This window comes from Osmerus eperlanus, chromosome 8 (genome assembly GCF_963692335.1).
Source record: "Osmerus eperlanus chromosome 8, fOsmEpe2.1, whole genome shotgun sequence".
In the NCBI taxonomy this organism is placed as follows: domain Eukaryota; kingdom Metazoa; phylum Chordata; class Actinopteri; order Osmeriformes; family Osmeridae; genus Osmerus; species Osmerus eperlanus.
The window spans coordinates 12,226,503-12,238,947 of record NC_085025.1 but is presented as its reverse complement, the minus strand read 5'-3'; the positions used below and the strand labels follow the sequence as shown (position 1 = coordinate 12,238,947).

The 12,445-nt window shown below is 42.9% G+C and overlaps 3 protein-coding genes across 3 annotated transcripts; 2 read left to right on the top strand and 1 right to left on the bottom strand.

Moving 5' to 3' along the window:
* Positions 1-2,106: 2,106 nt before the first annotated feature.
* Positions 2,107-4,597, top strand: tmem251 (transmembrane protein 251). Its single transcript, XM_062467804.1, has 2 exons — positions 2,107-2,269; positions 2,729-4,597. The coding sequence occupies exon 2, from the start codon at positions 2,744-2,746 to the stop codon at positions 3,176-3,178; it is 435 nt and encodes a 144-aa protein (XP_062323788.1). The 5' UTR covers positions 2,107-2,269; positions 2,729-2,743; the 3' UTR covers positions 3,179-4,597.
* Positions 4,598-5,210: 613 nt separating this feature from the next.
* On the bottom strand, positions 5,211-6,187 carry si:dkeyp-55f12.3 (uncharacterized protein LOC568418 homolog). The gene is made up of 2 exons (XM_062467805.1): positions 5,959-6,187; positions 5,211-5,634 (listed from the first exon to the last, which is right to left on the bottom strand). The coding sequence occupies exons 1-2, from the start codon at positions 6,155-6,157 to the stop codon at positions 5,531-5,533; spliced, it is 303 nt and encodes a 100-aa protein (XP_062323789.1). The 5' UTR covers positions 6,158-6,187; the 3' UTR covers positions 5,211-5,530.
* A 262-nt stretch (positions 6,188-6,449) lies between these two features.
* On the top strand, positions 6,450-12,300 carry ubr7 (ubiquitin protein ligase E3 component n-recognin 7). Its single transcript, XM_062467411.1, has 11 exons — positions 6,450-6,790; positions 7,160-7,293; positions 7,465-7,525; positions 7,631-7,726; positions 7,861-7,914; positions 8,088-8,193; positions 8,687-8,820; positions 9,938-10,123; positions 10,356-10,533; positions 11,003-11,064; positions 11,349-12,300. The coding sequence occupies exons 1-11, from the start codon at positions 6,662-6,664 to the stop codon at positions 11,439-11,441; spliced, it is 1,233 nt and encodes a 410-aa protein (XP_062323395.1). The 5' UTR covers positions 6,450-6,661; the 3' UTR covers positions 11,442-12,300.
* Positions 12,301-12,445: the final 145 nt, after the last annotated feature.

Genomic DNA, 12,445 nt, shown 5'->3' with positions numbered 1-12,445 from the left:
ATTTGGCACTACTTCACACTCCCTTATCTGCATCAGACTCTGACTTTCCTTGTTTACACACTGATGTCAATTACACATCATCTTGTTGTCAAAACACTACACACAATGTACAGTTGTTGCACACACTTCTCATGTAAAATCTCAAAGCATCAACCTACAACACACAACTATTCAAATCTCTAAACACTCAGGTCTGGTGAGCAATTTGCGATCAGGACTGCAGCATAAAAAGGGCCTTGAGCGTCTGTTTTGTTTGGTGAACAATGGAGAACTTCGAACATATCGACAACCAGAGAAGGAGAAGGGTAAGAGTGAGAGGAGGAGGACAAGGAATTGGACAAGAAGGAGGAAGGAGAGGAAGAGGAAGACAAGAAGGAGGAGGAACAGGAAGACAAGAAGGAGGAAGAGGAGAAGAGGAAGGAGGAGAAAGAAGAAGGAGAACGGTCATCTCTAATGAGATTCGGGCCACATGGTTGACCACATGCTCAACCATGGTTTGAGCATGAGGGAGGCTGGCCAGAGGGTCCAACCAAATCTCAGCGCTTCACAGTTGCTGCCATCATTAGAACCTTTAGAATGGAGAACAGGTATGACATCTATTAGCCTTGTGTACTGAAATACTGCATATCAATAGAATACAGTGTGCTAACAGTATTTGTATTTTGCAGGACTGAAAGAGAACCACACCGTGGAGGAAGAACATGCACTTTCACAGCCGAACAGGAGACTGACATTGTGAATATGGTTTGTGAAAACAACACTATCACACTTCGACAGATACAAACCAGGATCCTGGCTGACCATGCCACATTCAGAAACATCCAGCCTGCAGCCTCTCTACACTGGACCGTTTTCTCCGCAGGAATGCCATGTGGATGAAACAAGAGTCCCATTCGACCGGAACACAGACCACATCAAGGAGTTACATCGAGAGTTTGTGCTTGTAAGTCCCATACATTCAGCACTGACACATGCATGTATTGTACCTGTAATCCAATATTGTTCCTTTTCTACAGTGTCTCACTGTAGCCCACTGTGTTGACCTATCTGTGTCTATACTATAACTTACATTTACATTTAGTCATTTAGCAGACACTCTTATCCAGAGCGACTTACAGAAAGTACAGGGACATTCCCCTGAGGCAAGTAGGGTGAAGTGCCTTGCCCAAGGCCACACCATAATTTGGCACGGCCAGGGAATCGAACCAGCAACCTTCTGATTACTAGCCCGATTTCTTAACCGCTCAGCCACCTGACTCCCTCTGCATTCTCATGCTGTCTGTTTCAGCAGATCCAGGAGCATGACACAGCTAATGAGCTATATGAAAACTGTAATGAGGTTGGATTCAATGGGGGTCGAGCAGGCCCGTTGACAGTTGTGTACTGTTCAGAAATATAACTTTTTTTCCTGCATATTTGTGTGCTGTTTTATGTTTGACTATGAAAAAGTTTTCAGTTTTGTGTGTGCAGTTTTGAGAAAGCCGTTATTGTTTTGAGAAACGTGTTAACAATTGTGAAAAACTGAGAATGAGATTTCATGTACTATACCACACATATGATTTTGAAACATTGTCACAGTTTACGTGAACCTTAAGAACATTTAAAAAAAAAACGAATGTAGGATTCAACATGTATTCCCTGGTTACATTTTCCCTGTCAGGCGGACAGAGCTAAGTGTTGACGCTGTTTGCACTTGACAAATACATTGCACAATATAGGCTGTGACACCCATTTCACCCATCATCTGGAAATAATATTCGTGGTTGATTTTGAAAGCGCAGGTGTCGTCATCATTAATGAACCTTTCCCTAAAAATCTAAAAGCCGAATAAAACTGTTGATTAATTATGGTGTTCTGTACTCCATCAGCGAAAGGTGAACTGCTGTTTATGTATGGCCAATAAAAACACTGTGCAAACTGAACTAGTAGAAGTTCACTAGTAGAAGGACAAAATCTGTAACTTTAGCCATCAACAATCATTCGTGTCTATATAATCACTTTCTACAGGTAATAAATGTAGAACCAGCCTGTAAAATATTGGCCGTACACATAGTTTACAGTTTCAACAGTAGATGGCACACTGACATATTTTCGATGACACTTCCCCGGATGTCTAGTCTTGTGGTGTTACAAGTCATATGACAACAAGAGATAGAATCATGGTAGCAGCCTGGTCTTTTGGAAATAATATACAATGAATTTAAATGAAATTAACCATCGGCAAGTGCCCTCAGTCAACTGATTGAGTTGACATGTAAACGAAGGCGAGGTGAGGGAATAACTGTTTTACAACTTTAATACTTAAGCTTGCTAGCTACTGTTAGCAAACTAGGTCGAATCATAATGGTATTTGTTCTGTAGGCTAGCATAATGTCTCGCTAGCAAGGTAGCCTGACGTGTTAGTTGTAGGTCTATTACCTTGCTCTACCATTCTCACAAATATTCCACCAGAAGTTTGTCTTTTTAAGTGCGTAAACAACTAGATTTGCTCACTAATTAGCAAGGCTAGCTAACGTGTGCTATATAGCTGGTTTGCTAAATAAATCGGGTATGTTTCTCATGACTGGTTTGTTTTAATTGCATAGTATGCATACCGTCGCCCGTGCTACAGCTGATATTTTCAAAACAAGAATGAAGACCCTGTGATAAAACACTCATTCCCATATGAACGACCCTGAAACTTACTGAATTAGATTGTATGCCTCCAACCTCTCGGCTTTTGTTCCAGGGCCGAGTATGGAGAATGATGAACTTCCGCCAGCGGATGGGGTGGATTGGCGTGGGGCTGTACCTGCTGGCTAGTGTGGCAGCCGTCTACTATGTATTTGAAATAAACCAGACCTATAACCGCTTCACCCTCGAGCATGTGGAGAGGGTAGCCCAGGAGAAGGAGCAGAACCAGGCAGGGGACACTGCCTCCTCTCCTCTCCCCTCCTTGTTCACCTGGGCCCAGAGTCTCAAGACCCATCTCTTGCTCTTGCCATTCTGGGTATGGGCAACCATATTCCTCATCCCCTACCTCCAGGTTTTCCTCTTCCTTTACTCATGTACCCGTGCTGACCCCAAGACAGTGGGCTACTGCATTCTGCCTATATGCCTGGCAGTCCTTTGCAACCGCCACCACACTTTTGCCAAGGCATCAAATCAGATCAGCCGGCTGCAGCTGATTGACACTTGAAGGGGCCAACCAAGGGACTGCTGACATGGGAAACTCTGGGGAGCTGCTGTTAACTAGGCACGTTAACTGGGCAACTTACTTCTGACCCTCTCAACCCTTATGTTCCAAAACACTCCCTCGCAGTATCACAAAACAGTGTTTTATAGAACAGACTTCACTGGGCAATATGATTAAGGGGTTGGTTTATTTTGTAGGCGTCTGGGATCCCTAAAATTAACAAGGGTAGGTGTGTCACTCCAATGAGTTTTGTCCTTTCTTGCACAGAACAAAGATTGGACCAAATGGTGCTGGGTATTCTTGATACAACCTGTGAAACCAGTTTATTCATTTAATGAAAATGCCATTTACTTTGGTATTTTAATAAATAACTCAGTTCCCTGTCTTAAAAAAAAACAATTTATGAGGAAAGCATTGAAGAAGCCATATTGGCAAGTTAGTTGAGAAAGGTCTGTAGGTACTTTAACATTTCAAATCCATTGTAAAACGTACAATGACAAGTATCACAGCACTGTGTATTTTTGTTTGAATGTATTCAAATGTGTTAGTTCAGTGATGTGTGGCATATCTTGTTATACAAAACATTTGTGTCATTCTGTCTCTTGCAATATGGACACATTTTGTATTTATGAAATGGGTTGAAATTAGTATTTCTTTGGGGGGGTGGGGAATAGCTTGTGCCTTTTTTTTAGGAATTCCTGTAAAGATTGGTATGCTGAACATTCACATTCTGAAGCCCAGCGACCAGTTATCAAACATTGTTCACATTGTGTGCCATTGTACTGATGAAACCGTATGATTAATTTGTGAATATATTTGCGTCCTTTTATGTGGGATTTAGAAGCACCGGTCTGTTGTGTAATAATATAGGAATATTGATAAGCAATTACAGAATCTTTTAGAAATGTAGAGCTCCAAGGTACATTAATACTGCCAATTATATTATCTCAAATCCTGAGCAAAGAAACGGTAAAGGAAACAGGATGAAGCCTTCCCATTTGAAATGGAGACTATTTTTGAACTCTTCCCCTTTCTATGAAAATGTGACAAATGAATATGGCTGTCTGTGTCATTTCACACAGCCCTGTGACATGATCTCAAGTACATTTCCTACATTCATTTGAACTTAAATATTAGCATTGGGTTATTGTGTTTTCTTTGTTTTATATTGATTGACGGGTATACATACATACATACATCTACTAGTTTGGAATCTCCTTGGTTCTTAAGTAATGAATGTAATTGAGAATTATGTAACATTCAATCTGGCATATGGATCTAACTAAAAGGGAATGGTGGACTATTTATTTTCAGTTGATCCTTGAATACAATAAAGCACTGTCTACTTGGAAGTTGGACTGTATTTTAGGTAATTTATTGTGGCATGTTTTCTTAATCATAATAAACCCCTTGTCCATTTTCTCCATTTAAACAGGTGCCATCTATTTGGAGTTGTAGTTGCAGTGTAACATTGCACCTACTAAAATAAAACAAGGTCATTTAAGCCAATCAGGGTTTCAGTATTTGCTAGTTCAAAACCATTACCTCAATATGTAAACAACTTAGCTGGGATTCCCAGGATTGGCTATGTTGAAAGGTTTGTCTACATATTCTCTATTTGAGAGGTCTGGGCACAACACTGTAAATATTTGTGTATCATTTAGTTATTAAGTCCTCAGACCTAAATGCAACCTTCTAAAGAAAAGCTGTTGAAATGACTAATTGACTTTTCTTTAACCCCCCAGGTGTGGTCACAAACCATTATAAATATTTGACAGATGAGTTGCCTCGGTAAGACTGAAACCTTTCATCTTCCCGTAAAAAAATAATTTGAAGTAGACTTGTTCATGGAAGTACATAAACTGACAGGTCCTTATGCATTTTGTGGAATTCTTTTTGCCAAAGACCTCCATCCCATAATTTGAATGCACAGGGTTGCTCATAGACACAGGCTTCCATTGGAACTCTTCATGGCTACATGTACATTTTCAGTTTTTCCAATATCTCTTAAATCAGTGGTGTAAGAATACAAAGGGCTTGTCTTAATGTTTGTTTTCTCGAAAGAGTATGTTTGAGCTTCTGATTGTATTTCTTTTGTAAGTGCACGGTGTTACACAAAAACAAAAAAGGCCTGGGATTAGAAGAAAAAAACAATGTTTTGGAAAATGTCATTCATAGTCATTTTTACAAGAAGGCAAACACTAGAACAACTTTCTGATCTGTCAACAAGAAATAAACCTAAATTACACTCGTTTTGTGAGGTGAAGATTATTTGCCTGATACATGAGTTATGACAAAGTATAAATCCCACAGTTTTGTTGTAGTGGACCAGGCGCCATTGTGGCCCTTGAGCCCTTATGTTCTCAGGCTTTTAGATCGTTTTGCTGGAGGTTCTGACACAGGAGCCTTGATCACAATTTTTGTGTCTTCCTCCTCGTCGTCACTGTCATTCTCTCCATCTACAACATAAAATACATGTTATACACATCAATATATTTCTTAGGAGATTATCAGCGAAACTATTGACTGACATAACAAGGCTTTGCTCATTAGCGTTGGTGCTATATAACCAAATCAAACAATTATTAGGCTACATTTGATAGTGCACGTAAATAGTTGTTTTTGAATGGATAAAGAAGGGAGCCACCCTAACCCGCTAGCTACCTAGCAAATTTATAAAGAAAAGTCATACGGATAGGATTTGGGAAACTGCTAGCTATCTTGATTTTTTACTTTGACACCAGCTCTAAAGAAAAGGGCCTATGGCATAATTTAAATCTCACCATCATCAGCTTCAAAATCTCCCTGGTCGTCACTGCCCCCGTTAAGTTTTTCTTGCACAACTAGCTCGGTAAGAAGCACCGATACCTCGGCGTTCAATTTCTTTATCCCCACTATCAATGAGGGTAAACTATTTTCTGTTTTTATTAATAATTCTTTCTTTCTTCCGTCTCTATATTTGAGCTCCCCCCGTAGCTCCATATTTGTTATGCTGCAAACTATGAACTTTCAACTTTCCAAGTCGTCACATCCTTTACCTTTTACGTCCAATCGGATACTTTAGCACTTTTTCAGATGAAACGTTTTTTGTTGATATAGTTTATGTCAACACATTATAGACTAATGGGATGCAATGTAAACATAATTTTCAACCTATAAGCATCTGAAAATATCTTTCAGACTGAGCAAACCAGGGTAATCAAAGGTCCTTTTTTTAAAATTAATTCCCGCTAAATAATTTAACGCGTCGCACATTCCGGAAATCGTGCGGATGTTGTCATTTGAAGCAACATTGTGTCTAGTTGTCAACAAAGCACTCATGGCTAGACGTTATTTATTTTAGGTGGAATTGGTCGACATACTGTTTTTAACTTTGCAAGCAAAATCCGCGATATTGTTGGCACTTACCAGCCTGGGTATTCTGGGTAGCCGTTTTTTTTTGCCCTGGAACAGGAACTTGCAGTCATTTTCCCTTTCTCATCTAGGATGGCGGCAAATGAGGGAGACGAGGCGACTCTTTCCTTAGTAGATGTTCTGGAAGAGGACGAGGAGTTGGAGAACGAGGCATCAGCCGTTTTGGGGGGCAGTGATTCTGAAAAGTGTTCATATCCAGAGGTATCCTGTTGGCGTTATGAAAGACACAGGCCTACATGCATTGTCGTGCTCTGTATTATTAGCAATGCTACAGCTTTGCTATAGATTGTTTGATAGTGGTTAGTTATTACATATTTTTGAATAACAAGCTGCAAAAAATGAGGTCTACCTCTAAAAGCAAGTGCCGTGGCACAGGCCAGAAATGGGATACGATCACATACGGTACCTTTTGTTTTTCAATTCATAGGTGACCTGTGTGCTATTTTAAGGTTCTGCTTTAATTTATCCAAACTAATCCACTTGTGTAGGCAGGCCAGGTTTCTACTATCTGCCTCTTGTACAAATCAATCTATGACATGTACCATGTTTGTCTTGATTTTGTTTTGGCAGGGGCATGTGAAAAGACAGGCCCTATATGCCTGTAACACCTGCACACCGAAGGGGGGTGAACCAGCAGGCGTCTGTCTGGCCTGCTCCTACAAATGCCATGAGGGCCATGATCTATTCGAACTGTACACCAAAAGGTGAGCTTGGATAAATGCTTGGAGTTGGATTTGGACAAGATGTTTGTCTCGCATTGTCATGGTTTTGAAGACCAGTGATTGCGCTCGGCGAATTGTGCTCGACAAAACATAAGATGTGCGGCAAAAGCTTCATTTTGTTTGTGAAATGTGACATGCCCTATCTTCTCACAGAAACTTCCGCTGTGACTGTGGAAACAGCAAATTTGGACAGACGGAGTGCAAGCTGTACTCTGTAAGGTTCCAAACAATTTCATGGAATGTGTTCATTCATCCTTTAAATGACAACAAGAACAATATGAAAACATCATTTTTTTCTTTGACTAACTCTTTTTTGTAGGAGAAAGATCCATTGAACACTGACAACAAGTACAGCCATAACTTCTTTGGTCTGTATTGCACTTGTAACAGACCATATCCAGACCCTGAAGACCATGTAAGAATGTGTTGAATATTCGAATACACAACCTTGTTTCCATACACATCGAGTGAGAACACACTTTTACCTTCCAATCTATGATACAATCACGTCAAAACCACAACAGCAAACATATTTCCCTCACGTCACAGGTGGAAGATGAAATGATTCAGTGCATCGTCTGTGAGGACTGGCTCCATGGCAGGGTAGGAAGCAAAGCACCCCAGCAAAACGGTCTCCTTGAAATCGACATTCAGAGTCATCTATATAGATATATATCCATCTATGTAAACCCGTTTTACAATGAAAGAGGAACACCCATCTGCAAATGACTATCTATTGAGAACTTGCCTCTCATAGTCCAACGATGTTCTTGCAGCACCTGAGCCGCCCTGTTCCAGAGTGCGTGGAGCTTCAGGAGATGGTGTGTGAGTCGTGCATGAACAAGAACGCCTTCCTGTGGATCTACGCAGCCCACCTGGAAGGTGACACCGTCACACTCTTTACTTTGCGCTGCATCAAGGTTTAAAAAAAACGGACGTCATCCCGACACGGTTTTCAAGGATGTTAACCCTTGTTATCTTCAGGTCATTCTGACCCATCAGTCATTGTGACCCACCGTCGTATTGCGACAACTTTACCGCATACAAAAACAAAGTGAAGCATTTTCTTTTAACCGTCGGGCTGTCTCAGACCCCCCACATTGCGAAGGTTAAAAGAAAATTATTTTAATTTGTTTTTGTATTGGGTAAACACAACGATGGTTCCTTATGAACCTTTGGGTCATGTGACCGAAGGCAACACAAGGCTAGTATAAAAGTATGGAGCGGGATAAAATAATCATTGTTATCGAGTGCCTGCCTGCACACATTGAATTCGTGTAGTAGTTGCGGTTGTCATTTTTGGGGGGGTTTGTCGTTGAATCTTCTCCGTTGCTCACAAGAAGGCCATGGCTTAATTGTATGGTTGTCCACACAGTGCCCCCTGTGACCAAAGTCAGCCCGGGCAAAGTAGAGGAGGAGGTGAAGACGGAAGGAGGACAGCACAGCGAGGAAGGGAAGGACGGAACAGAAGAGGCCTCCACAAGTCTCACCAACCACGGGGAGGACATGGTAGGACAACCACCCCGCTCCGCCTCATTACGGAGCCCCATCTTTGTTAACGCCGACAATGGATAAGACATTTAACCCTTGTGCTGCCTTCGGGTCACATGACCCAAAGGTTCATAACGAACCATCGTTGTGTTTACCCAATTTTACCCAATTCAAAAACAAATACAAATTATTTTCTTTTAACTTTCGCAATGTGGGGGGTCTGAGACAGCCCAACGGTTAAAAGAAAAAGCTTCACTTTGTTTTTCTATGCGGTAAATTTGTCGCAATACGACGGTGGGTCACAATGACTGATGGGTCAGAATGACCCGAAGATAACACAAGGGTTAATACGTCACCTTAGAATCCCACACGCAGCCATGCGTGCTGTTTTTAGCAGACGTGGACAGGGAACTGGCTTGTTCAACTGCTTGAGTCAAATGAATGTTGGGTTGGCGTGTGTGTATATATATATATATAATCATGGACAAATCTCTTATTTTCGTACTGACACAAAACTGTTTAGACCTCTGTCCTCACGTTACTCTGAAAGAGGTTTGGACTGTGCTCCGGTGAGTGGAGGATTACCACTAGGTGGCACTATTCCTCCAGCACCAAGCAGCGTGTGTGTGTGCGCAGCACCCAGCTGGTTTACTACCCTGTGGGTATTTAGGGGATAAATGGCCCGTGCCAGACCTCATATTCTCCGGTCTACAAGGAGCAGCCTTAAGGTTTTGCGGCTCCACGTACGATAAACAAGATCAATTTTATTAGTCAGCCTCTCAAGTCATTTGACAGCTAATATGGCAACCCAAGAGCTTCTACATTTCCATACAAACCGTTTTCTTGCTGGGAAGATGTGCACACATTTCCCGCCTGATGCTATTCAGTTCTCAGTAGCGCTGATGCTTGAGTGAATGGCGTGTGTAATGGCTTTGTCGTGAATTGGCCTGGCCCCATCTTGTCAAGTTGTGTCGAGACTCCTTGACTCCTAAACTCACGTCTCTCTTGAATTCAACCGTACATCTAGACTCAGCAAGACACAATTATACATCCAGGATAGGGTTAGAGGAGAGTTAAGAACACGTATTGCGAATGAAGAACCGTACGTTCATTAAACACGCGGTCTGTTATGCAGTCAAAAGCCAACGGGTCATCGAGCTGTAAGAGGAAGCACCAGGAGTTGGAGGTGGGGTCTCCCTCCGAGGCTCCGGAGTGCAGGCTGACCGAGCTGAAGAGCAGAGGGCCGGAGAAGACCCGGACCGGAGCCGTGTTCTGGCCCTCAGCCTGGCGGACCAAGCTCTGCTCCTGTGCCAGCTGCAAGGTAAGGTGCCCTGACTGCTTCTCTAGAACAAAGCCTTTTTAAATATCTCCTCAAGCTGTCGACGAGGAATGAACTCACGTTTTAAGGAAGCATGTGTGTATTTGAAGTATTTATGCTTCTGTAATTAGAGTAAATGACATTTGTGGAGACCAGTTCACAACAGACCCTCAATGTCCTCCTCGACTTGGTACGGTTTGCTTATCCGTTTCCTGCCTCCCCGGGGGACGTTTAGAGGTCGTACGCTGAGGCGGGCGTGTCCTTCCTGCTGGATGAGTCCGACACAGTCCTGGCCTACGAGAACAAGGGCAAGACCACAGAGCAGGAGCGGCGGGGCGGCGCCGAGGGTCGCGACCCGCTGATGTCAGCCCTCGACAACCTCGGGCGCGTGCAGCAGCTGGAGATCATCCACGGTACAAGGGGTGGGGGGAGAGAGGAAAGACACAGGCTTGTCCTGGAACATGGCTTCTTCCTGAATGTGTATGTGGGTCTACATTAAGACATTACATTTGAGATTTGTGATGGAAAGTCTAGAAATCTTCATGTCTAGAAGGTTTTTTTTTCTCCCTGGGCACAATTCAGTCTTATTAATCGCCCAAGTGATGAAGCCGAAGAAGGGTTTAGATGCAGAGCTTACATTTTGTAGTAATAAAGAACTGGGCTTCATGTCTAATAAACTGAACCCGAAAGTGTAAACGGGGAAAGGAAAGAGGGCAAGCAGGTGTTGAATGGGTTTGACCTGTCCATTGGGCTGCATTTATTGTGCCCCAGATTGAATTCCTTTTGCGAGGCCACCGGGGGATCTAGGTGAGCGAGCCCAGCCATCAGAGCTGCAGCGACTCTTCGCCGCATGCTAAACCAGTATCTTTTCCTCCTTCTCAGGATACAATGACATGAAGACCGAGCTGAAGGATTTCCTGCAGAGATTCGCAGCGGAGGGAAAGGTCAGTGACAACTTTGGCCATTAGCGCTACTATTCAAGAGGAGGGGACCACTTTGGGGGTCATGCTCAGTGAGTCGGTGTGAGAAAATGATCTGGGAGGTACTAAAGCCTGCACAGTTCTTTTTACCGTTACTAACCAGGATGATAATTCAAGTTAATGGGCATAAGCAACAAAAAAATAAAGGGGGGGGGGGGGTGTGTGTGTGTGATTCCATGTTTGCGTTTACGGGCCATAAGAGATGTGTTGACCTCGCCGGTACTGCCCCCCTCTCCTGCGTCCACCAGGTGGTGACTCCGGAGGACATCCGGCAGTTCTTCGAGCAGCAGCAGAGCCGCAAGAGGAGGCGGGCCAACGCCGGCCAGTACTACTGCAGCTGAAGTGGCTCCATTCCATCTGCCCCCCCCCCCCCCCCCCCCCCTGCTCACGTCTCTCCTTCCCACATTCCCAAACACCTGTCGCTACTTGACTTCTTGTTCTTCATTTCACTTTGTGAAAATATGGTCCCACTCTCCCCACATGTCTTTGGAGTCCATGTCGTTTGTTCTCCCGTCTTCTGTATTTTCAACCAGTATGCATTTGAAACGTGTTTTGTACCGGAAAATCGGTTTTGGTGTGTCAGCCTTGATGCCGCTCTGATCAACAGTGTGCTTTGTTGTCCTGGCTCCTCCTCAGAATATTTACACGGTTAATTAGGTCTCTGCAGGTTACTGAAGGAAACTAACCCCAGCCAGTCATTTTAGAGGCTCGCTTTGATCAATGTGGAATATATCTTTATTTCCCAGAAGGAAAGGCCATCTTATTGTGGCCCCTTTAAGACTTTTTCCAGACAAAAGGAAAGAGCTGTATACAGACATTACGGACCCTGTGCTTATGACAGCGGTTCCCCTGACATTTCATTAAGCGTTCATTTGAGGGTAGACTTCAATAGGTTCTTTCTTCAAACATTCAAACTGAATGCATTACCCTTCACTGCCTTGCAGGGGTCAGAGAAAAGGGTCAAACCGTAGTTAACCTGGTCCAAACAAAAGGCATTTTTCTCCACAATATGCTCCATTGCATTACCATCTTGCTGATTAAATAATGTCACTGCTGTACTTATTAAATATTCTTTATTCAGACACAAGTGTAGTAGAAGTCAGTGCCGAACCACATCGAAATCCCTTGTTAAGTCTATAACCATGTCGGATTTTTGTCCCTTTTTATTGTTCTTTGAGAAATAAAGAAATTGTCAATTTACTGTTTTGTCGGTCAAAGTTATACAAGAAGCCCCACCTGTAATTCACAGGGAAAATGCTTTCTTTCTTCCCACACAGGGGAATCATAAAATACCCTCTGTCCAGTATCATGGCTTAATTTGAGTACTTTCCTGCATTGATTGATT

Bases quoted from the DNA above. Each gene is read 5' to 3' on its own strand.
- tmem251 (XM_062467804.1), top strand. From the start codon at position 2,744: ATGATGAACTTCCGCCAGCGGATGGGGTGGATTGGCGTGGGGCTGTAC.
- si:dkeyp-55f12.3 (XM_062467805.1), bottom strand. From the start codon at position 6,157: ATGGAGCTACGGGGGGAGCTCAAATATAGAGACGGAAGAAAGAAAGAA. The intron at 5,635-5,958 runs GTGAGATTTAAA...TTTATGTTGTAG, and splicing joins AGATTTTGAAGCTGATGATG to ATGGAGAGAATGACAGTGAC.
- ubr7 (XM_062467411.1), top strand. From the start codon at position 6,662: ATGGCGGCAAATGAGGGAGACGAGGCGACTCTTTCCTTAGTAGATGTT. The intron at 7,294-7,464 runs GTGAGCTTGGAT...ATCTTCTCACAG, and splicing joins TTCGAACTGTACACCAAAAG to AAACTTCCGCTGTGACTGTG. The intron at 11,065-11,348 runs GTCAGTGACAAC...TGCGTCCACCAG, and splicing joins GATTCGCAGCGGAGGGAAAG to GTGGTGACTCCGGAGGACAT.